This window comes from Sebastes fasciatus, chromosome 1, assembly GCF_043250625.1.
Source record: "Sebastes fasciatus isolate fSebFas1 chromosome 1, fSebFas1.pri, whole genome shotgun sequence".
In the NCBI taxonomy this organism is placed as follows: domain Eukaryota; kingdom Metazoa; phylum Chordata; class Actinopteri; order Perciformes; family Sebastidae; genus Sebastes; species Sebastes fasciatus.
Genome location: NC_133795.1, coordinates 45,556,188 through 45,566,577, shown reverse-complemented (window position 1 = coordinate 45,566,577; position 10,390 = coordinate 45,556,188). Strand labels below are relative to the sequence as shown.

At 40.6% G+C, this 10,390-nt stretch overlaps 1 protein-coding gene across 1 annotated transcript in view; it reads left to right on the top strand.

The window, feature by feature from the left end:
• The first annotated feature begins 6,161 nt into the window (after positions 1-6,161).
• Positions 6,162-10,390, top strand: part of psmf1 (proteasome inhibitor subunit 1) — a 32,396-nt gene continuing 28,167 nt past the window's right edge. Inside the window, exon 1 of the mRNA XM_074649725.1 lies at positions 6,162-6,403. Within this exon, the coding sequence (XP_074505826.1) occupies positions 6,275-6,403 (129 nt within the window). The 5' untranslated portion in view covers positions 6,162-6,274. The remainder of the gene's footprint in view (positions 6,404-10,390) is intronic.

The following is a 10,390-nucleotide window of genomic DNA, read 5'->3' as shown; positions in this document are numbered from 1 at the left end:
AACAGTAATTGTATGTTTACCAGTGAGCCACAGACAGCAGGGAATACGGGGTCTTTCCCATTAGTGCTTTTATACGGCTTGACTCCTCGACTCCTCGACTCGCGTCTTAGTCCCGCCCCCGGGAGATGCGAGCGGAGGAGGCGAGGAAAAGACTCGAGGAGAGAGGAAACGAGTAAATGGCTGTTTTCGAAACCGCATACTATACTAGTAGTACGTACTGATTTGGCCAAAATGTAGTATGTAGTATGCAGTATGCGAACAAAAGCAAAATCTCCAGTATGCCAGAAATACCCGGATGACGTACTGATTTGGAAAAATTCTCCAGTATGCATCGGACCAGTCTATCTCGCCTACTGTATCCCACAATGCAAAGCGGCGGAACAGCACAGGCTACGGGTATAAAAACAGCAGCCAAAAGCTGCTCTTTTTTTACGTTTTCTGTAGCCATTTCAACACTAAATTCACTTCTGAAAGTTTTTGAGGCGAGAAATCAACTGTGTAGATTATTAATATCGGCAGTTTTACGAAGTTAGATGGCGAATCGAACATTTGTTCCACCGTTGTCGGAGTTTAGAAGCTCCACAGAATACCGTGACAGCCAGCGAGCGCCTGCCCGGGTCGCTGCCAGCAAGCCGGGTAGTCACGCTCAGAGACCGCTATGAGCTGCTGGAGCTCTCTAGAGACCGGTCTGTAGACGAGAGGCTTTGATTTCCTTGTTGACGGATAGTTTGTTTAAATATCACAACACAGATGTCCATTATAAATTAACAGGAACCTGTGTTTATTTGCCTTTTTTCGAGTTAAAAAGCTCCACAATCGCCCGCGGGCGTAGCTCGCTGGAGAGCCGGCCAGTGACGCTCACAGAGCGGCTGCAGAGCAGCAGAGTGGCGAGAGAAGATGAGAGGAGAGGAAGAGGAGAGAGAAGAGGAGAGGAGAGAGAAGAGGAGAGGGAAAGAGCAGCTTCTGACGGGGCAGAGAGGTTCCTGATGAGACAACATGACACTTTTTTAACATTTCTCTAATATCTGGAGGGAGATCAGTCCTTTTGCTGTAACTGAAAAAGCAGTTTGAGTAAAGTAAACGTTGTGGATGAATGTTTTATATTTCCCGTCTCTCCTCGTTGATGATCCTGTTTGTCGGACTTCTTTATGAGCTGTCAGAATAAATAGTTTAAACCTGCAGTATCTTATAAAGTAAACAAGCACAACATAAACAACAAAATCAAAGTTGTATTTTTTGATAATATTGTAATAGTGGTACAAGTTAGTTTTTTTGTCCTGTGCTTTAAGAGCTGGTTTGAAGGCTTAAGCCTCGTCTAGCATACTGCTAAATACATCACTTTAACTGTCACATACTGCATACTACTGAGGAACGCAGTATACAGTATGTACTGTATACTGCATACTGCGCTCCTCAGTAGTATGCAGTATGCGGTTTCGAAAACAGCCTGACCCTTATAACATGGAATATAAACACCACGAACCAAATAAATGTGAAAAAACACTAATGTAATTTGATCTGGCTTTTGATTACAGTAATATTATTAATTAATATTATTTTTAAATTCAGTTTCAGGTACTTCCGTACAGCTGTTTATTCAACTTTGTATAGCAGTAATAATAAAATAATAATAACAACAGCAGCAATAATGATAATATTGAGAACAGAAGTTTTTCTTTACCGTAGAAAAAGTTGGTTGACAAATAAATCTTACGGAAACTTTTTTCACAGCTTTCAATCACATTTCAAGTGAATTTAAAGCCTTAAATTGGAATTTTTCAGATAGATAGATAGATAGATAAGTAGTGATAATGAGTTAAAAGTAAAAATGTAGGCCTATGCCATTTAAACGTGTGCATCCATACAATGTGCAAGTTGCTACTCGGTATGTAAAATGGATGTCATTATGAGTCGTAAGATCAAAATATATTTTATTATTATTATAAATTCAGTCAAATATCAGTAAATGTAGTAGAAGTAGTCGTAGTAGTACCGGATGTGTTGAATTATTCTTTTTATGCCAGTCCAGCGAGGTTTCATGATGACACTGACATTATTTAATTTTTGTAAATAAAAATGTAATAACGTTTTTTGTTTTTTTAAACATTCAAAAATCATCAGGTGATATTTTTTGGCAGCTAATTATTTTTGGAAACCTTTATTTAAACAGTTTGCTGTGTGCTATACATCTCTAAACTTGACATTACTTTGACCCCTAAATGTGTCAGTTGTTGAAAATAAACTAAATCACTTTTTAATCTGAGTGAATTTTATTTTAATAAAATGAAAGTATGCATGGCGGAAAACCTGTGGTGTAGGGTTTAATGTGTCTAACTTTACAGACATTTGCTTCCGGTCCATTGTGTTTTTATCCGACGCAGAAAGAGTCCCGGGGTGAAACATGCTCAAGATTTATCGTTCCGCTTTGTAAAACCGTAGCTGCATCTCATTTCAGCATTTTTCGCCTCCTCGACTCCTCGCTCCTCGATCCTCCGGCTGTGACCCGGAAATCGATCTCAGTCCTCCATCTTGAAGGACGTCCCAATTCATAAAATGCGCATCGAGGAGCGAGGATCGAGGATCGAGGAGCGAGGAGCTATGAGCGAGGATACACCAGTGCATCCTCCAGTGTTTCCTGCACGGAAGTTTATCACCGACCGACACGCCCCCTTATTGGATATCAGTTATTGATTGGACGCTGCGCCCGATCAGACTGATCAGATACATCAACATCACTAGAGTTTCATACCAGAGTGAAGACGGATCACAGATTAACAGTTTTATATTTTAGTTGTCTTCTGATTCATCGTCTAGTTATAATCTGTGTTAACTGTAGGTGTGAACAGCAAACGGAGCATGTTGATGGTGAAGTGTTCCAGCAGCAGAAGGACCTGCAGTCGCTCTGCTTCACACACCGTCACTGAAGGAGTCTGACACTGAGAGGGGTTTATAAAAGCTGACAATGAACAGACTTAAAATAACTTTCTTCATTTATTAGAAAGAGTTTTCTTTTGATGATCTGTTATTTCACTCATTCACTTTTATTAAGTATCCAGTTAAAGTCAGAGAGAGAAGGAGAGTCTGTCTTTTATACCTTTTACATAATTTATCCTCATTTCCATTCAGTCACATGAGGCTGATAATTCCTGAGCGTCGGGTTTGATATGAGTTATATCATTTCACTTTCCCCTCAAACATTCAGACTAATACATAACTTCTACTGTCAGAATATAAATTAATACAGACGCTAATAATGAATAAATAATATAAAGATATTGTGCCAGTAGAGATGGTTCCTGGTTCTCTAAGCAGGACTCAGTCCACAGTAGAAATACAGACTGCAGCTGTTATTCATGTGCAGGTGTTTGTTAAACAGGTAACAGGCTACAGAGAGGAAACACTGCTGCTCTGATAACTCTGTTTCTTTATTACTATTAGATCAGTTCAGACATAAACAGCTTTTGAAGCCAACTGACAGCTGATCCAGCTGTTATCAGCTGCTGCTGTCATCAGAAACGGACGTCGCTTCACGTGACGCTTCAGAGGAAACGACGTCTCATGTCTCTAAAAACATAGGCTGCATCCCAAAGCTCTTAATTGCATCCCTGTTTCCCTCACTTGCGTCTCATCCTTGCGTCTTAGTCCCTCCCACCAGGGAAGCATGGAGGGACGCAAGGAAACCATGCCAGGAGAGAGGAAACGAGGAAATACGATTTAAGCGACATGGGACGGTCGTTTCCTCTGAAGCGTCACTTGAAGCGACGTCCGTTTCTGATGACAGCGGCAGCTGATCACAGCTGGATCAGCTGTCAGTCAACTTTAACAGCTGTTTGTGTCTGAACTGATCTAATACTAATAAAGACAAGTGCAAGCTGCAGTCTGTATTTCTGCTGTGGACTGAGTCCTGCTTAGAGGCTCAGGAACCATCTCTACTGGCACAATAACTTTATATTATTGATTCATTATTAGCGTCTGCAGTTATTGATATTCTGATTGTGAGTTAATTATTTCATAACCCAGAATATGACTATGGTGTTTTTTGAACACTGGACATTATTTATTAGGCTAAAGGGAAAATGTAAATGATGTATATCAAACCCGACGTTCAGGAATCACCAGCCTCATGTGACTGAATGAGGATAAATGATGTAAAAGGTGTTTGTTGCTGACAGACAGACTCTCCTTCTCTCTCTGACTTTAATAGTTTCATTAATAAAAGTTAACGGGGGAAATAACAGATCATGAAAAGACACATCATTCTAATAAATGCAGAAAGTTATTTTAAGTCAGTTTGTCAGGTGTTATAAACCCCTCTGACTGTCAGGCTGCTTCACTGACGGTGTGTGAAGCAGAGCTACTGTAGGTCCTTCTGCTGCTGCTCAGAGCTACAGTTAACACAGATTTGAACTAGATGGTGAATCAGAAGACAACTAAACTATAAAACGTTTAATCTGTGATCTGTTTTCACTCCGGTATGAAACTCCAGTGATGCTGAGAGGTAAAGTTATCAGATCAGCCTGATCGGCAGCAGCGTCCAATCAGTAACTGATCTCCAATAAGGGGGCGTGTCGGTCGGCAAAAGACTTCCGTGCAGGATACACTGGTGTATCCTCGCTCATCGCTCCTCCGGCAAGCCTCCTCGATCCTCGATCCTCGCTCCTCGATGCACAAATAAGGGCTTTGGGACGGGCTTCAAGATGGCGCACCAGAACTACTTCCGGTTCAAGCGAGGATCGAGGAGCGAGGAAACGAAAATTAAGAGCTTTGGGATGCAGCCATAGTGGCTGTTTTCGAAACCGCATACTGCATACTACTGAGGAGCGCAGTATGCAGTATACAGTACATACTGTATACTGCGTTCCTCAGTAGTATGCAGTATGTGACAGTTAAAGTGATGTATTTAGCAGTATGCTAGACGAGGCTTAAGCCTTCAAACCAGCTCTTAAAGCACAGGACAAAAAAACTAACTTGTACCACTATTACAATATTATCAAAAAATACAACTTTGATTTTGTTGTTTATGTTGTGCTTGTTTACTTTATAAGATACTGCAGGTTTAAACTATTTATTCTGACAGCTCATAAAGAAGTCCGACAAACAGGATCATCAACGAGGAGAGACGGGAAATATAAAACATTCATCCACAACGTTTACTTTACTCAAACTGCTTTTTCAGTTACAGCAAAAGGACTGATCTCCCTCCAGATATTAGAGAAATGTTAAAAAAGTGTCATGTTGTCTCATCAGGAACCTCTCTGCCCCGTCAGAAGCTGCTCTTTCCCTCTCCTCTTCTCTCTCCTCTCCTCTTCTCTCTCCTCTTCCTCTCCTCTCATCTTCTCTCGCCACTCTGCTGCTCTGCAGCCGCTCTGTGAGCGTCACTGGCCGGCTCTCCAGCGAGCTACGCCCGCGGGCGATTGTGGAGCTTTTTAACTCGAAAAAAGGCAAATAAACACAGGTTCCTGTTAATTTATAATGGACATCTGTGTTGTGATATTTAAACAAACTATCCGTCAACAAGGAAATCAAAGCCTCTCGTCTACAGACCGGTCTCTAGAGAGCTCCAGCAGCTCATAGCGGTCTCTGAGCGTGACTACCCGGCTTGCTGGCAGCGACCCGGGCAGGCGCTCGCTGGCTGTCACGGTATTCTATGGAGCTTCTAAACTCCGACAACGGTGGAACAAATGTTCGATTCGCCATCTAACTTCGTAAAACTGCCGATATTAATAATCTACACAGTTGATTTCTCGCCTCAAAAACTTTCAGAAGTGAATTTAGTGTTGAAATGGCTACAGAAAACGTAAAAAAAGAGCAGCTTTTGGCTGCTGTTTTTATACCCGTAGCCTGTGCTGTTCCGCCGCTTTGCATTGTGGGATACAGTAGGCGAGATAGACTGGTCCGATGCATACTGGAGAATTTTTCCAAATCAGTACGTCATCCGGGTATTTCTGGCATACTGGAGATTTTGCTTTTGTTCGCATACTGCATACTACATACTACATTTTGGCCAAATCAGTACGTACTACTAGTATAGTATGCGGTTTCGAAAACAGCCTCAGTGTTTTTGTAGCTTTAACATGTTTTATTTGCATGAAAGTTGTTGGTCGATTTCAACTTTCACTGGTGCTTTTACGTTGAAAGGTCAGACAGGAAGTACTTGTAGTTGCTGTGAAAGTGACACCGTTAAGTTCCGGGCAAGACTTTCGTTTTCATTTCTCCAACTGAACCTGAGCTGATGTTGTTGTAGTTGTTCTAGTTGTGACATTAAAGCAGTAACATGGCGGGTCTAGAGGTGTTGTACTCGTGTGTCGGCGGCAGCGTTACCTGTCCTCAGGACGCCGTGGTGCTCTTCATCCACTGGGAGATGATCAAGAGCGGATACAGGTGCATCGGGTCCGGAGACGAGGTCAGTGAGACCAGCTAACATGATCTACACTACATAACGTTGTGTTAACGTTAATACAACTAACGCTGTCTGTAGAGACAACCACACACCAGACTCTCTCTGGATCACAACCAGAGTTGTTTAACGAGATGATCGCTAGGCAACGTCGCAGCTGATATTACTGTTGGAGAAATATGACCATTAAACATTACTGTGAATAAATCCTAACGACTCTGACTACCGGTCTCCATGGCTCGCTATAGGATACATTCATCAGTAGAGGCTTATAATCGAAATACTTGCTGCTTTGTGAATCATGTATGCGCCGAATTGAAGAATGGCTCTTAAACTGTTCAAGTTAATATGTTTGGTGTGTTTTGACCTCAGTGATTGACCTCTGCTTCACAAGAAGACATTAAACTGTCAGTTGTTCAATGGAGTTCTGTGCTCGCTAACTAGCCCGGCTACACAGTGGAGATTAGCATTAGCTTCATCATTTAGCTTTACTGACGTCTTCTAGCCAACTGTAATATTTTAGCAAACAGACTTCTAGCTTTGTTTTAAAGAGCTTTCGTGTTTGATACAGAATCAAGCAGCAGTTGAGTTAAAATAGAGATCTTATTAAGACGAGCTCTAAAAAGTGTCATGTCATTAGCTAGCTAACCTGCTGTTGTGCCACTGGGGGCCAGTCACATTGAAACACTGTTACTACTACTACTACACCTACTACTACTACTACACCAACTACTACTACTACTACTACTACAACTACTACTACACCAACTACTACTGCTACTACTACACCAACTACTACTGCTACTACTACTACTACTACTAATGCTCCTACTACTGCTGCTACTACTACTAGTACTACACCAACTACTACTACTACTAGTAGTACTACACCAACTACTACTACTACTGCTACTACTACTACTAGTACTACACCAACTACTACTACTACTGCTACTACTACACCAACTACTACTACTACTGCTACTATTACTACTACACCAACTACTACTGCTACTACTACTACTACTACTACTACTACTAATGCTCCTACTACTGCTACTACTACTACTACTACTAATGCTCCTACTACTGCTACTACTACTAGTACTACAACAACTACTACTACTACTACTACTAGTACTACACCAACTACTACTACTACTACTACTACACCAACTACTACTACTACTACTACTACAACACCAACTACTACTACTACTACTACTACTACTACACCAACTACTACTGCTACTACTACACCAACTACTACTACTACTAATGCTCCTACTACTGCTACTACTACTAGTACTACACCAACTGCTACTACTACTACTACTACTACTACTACTACTACTACTACACCAACTACTACTGCTACTACTACACCAACTACTACTGCTACTACTACTACTACTACTACTAATGCTCCTACTACTGCTACTACTACTAGTACTACACCAACTACTACTACTGCTACTACTACACCAACTACTACTACTACTACTACTAATGCTCCTACTACTGCTACTACTACTAGTACTACACCAACTACTACTACTACTGCTACTACTACACCAACTACTACTACTACTGCTACTACTACTAGTACTACACCAACTACTACTACTACTGCTACTACTACTACTACTACTACTAGTACTACACCAACTACTACTACTACTACTACACCAACTACTACTACTACTACTACTAATGCTCCTACTACTGCTACTACTACTAGTACTATACCAACTACTACTACTACTACTACTACTACACCAACTACTACTACTACTACTACCAACTACTACTACTACTACTACACCAACTACTACTACTACTGCTACTACTACTACACCAACTACTGCTACTACTACTACTACTACTACTACACCAACTACTACTACTACTGCTCCTACTACTACTAGTACTACACCAACTACTACTACTACTGCTACTACTACACCAACTACTACTACTACACCAACTACTTCTAGTACTACTACTACTACTACTGCTACTACTACTACTACTACTACTACACCAACTACTTCTAGTACTACTACTACTACTACTACACCAACTACTACTACTACTACTGCTCCTACTACTACTACACCAACTACTACTACTACACCAACTACTTCTAGTACTACTACTACTACTACTACACCAACTACTACTACTACTACTACTACTACTACTACTAATGCTCCTATTACTGCTACTACTACTACTACTACTACTACACCAACTACTACTACTACTACTACACCAACTACTACTACTACTATTACTACTAATGCTCCTACTACTGCTACTACTACTAGTACTACACCAACTACTACTACTACTACTGCTACTACTACACCAACTACTACTACTACTACTACTACTACTACACCAACAACTACTACTACTACTACTGCTACTACTACTACTACTACTACTACTACACCAACTACTACTGCTACTACTACACCAACTACTACTGCTACTACTACTACTACTACTACTAATGCTCCTACTACTGCTACTACTACTAGTACTACACCAACTACTACTACTGCTACTACTACACCAACTACTACTACTACTACTGCTACTACTACTACTACTACTACTAATGCTCCTACTACTACTAGTACTACACCAACTACTACTACTACTGCTACTACTACACCAACTACTACTACTACTGCTACTACTACTAGTACTACACCAACTACTACTACTACTGCTACTACTACACCAACTACTACTGCTACTACTACTACTACTACTACTACTGCTTCTACTACTGCTACTACTACTAGTACTACACCAACTACTACTACTACTGCTACTACTACACCAACTACTACTACTGCTACTACTACTACTACTACTAGTACTACACCAACTACTACTACTACTACTACACCAACTACTACTACTACTACTACTACTACTACTACTACACCTACTGCTGCTACTACTACTACTACTACTACTGCTACTACTACACCAACTACTACTGCTACTACTACTACTACTACTACTACACCAACTACTACTACTATTACTACTAATGCTCCTACTACTGCTACTACTACTAGTACTATACCAACTACTACTACTACTACTACTACTACATCAACTACTACTACTACTACTACTACTGCTACTACTACTACACCAACTACTACTACTACTACTACTGATACTACTACACCAACTACTACTACTACTACTACACCAACTACTACTACTACTACTACACCAACTACTACTACTACTACACCAACTACTACTACTACTACACCAACTACTACTACTAGTACTACACCAACTACTACTACTACTGCTACTACTACACCAACTACTACTACTACACCAACTACTTCTAGTACTACTACTACTACTACACCAACTACTACTACTACTACTGCTACTACTACTACTACTACTACTGCTGCTACTACTACTACTACTACTACACCAACTACTACTGCTACTACTAATGCTCCTATTACTGCTACTACTAATGCTCCTATTACTGCTACTACTACTACTGCTACTACTACACCTACTACTACTACTACTACTACTACTACTACACCAACTACTACTACTACTACTACTACTACTACTACACCAACTACTACTGCTACTGCTACTACTACTACTACTACTAGTACTACACCAACTACTACTACTACTGCTACTACTACTAGTACTACACCAACTACTACTGCTACTACTACTACTGCTACTACTACACCAACTACTACTGCTACTACTACTACTACTACTACTACTACTAATGCTCCTACTACTGCTACTACTACTAGTACTACACCAACTACTGCTACTACTACACCAACTACTACTACTACTACTACTACTACACCAACTACTACTACTACTACTACTACTAATGCTCCTACTACTGCTACTACTACTAGTACTATACCAACTACTACTACTACTACTACACCAACTACTACTACT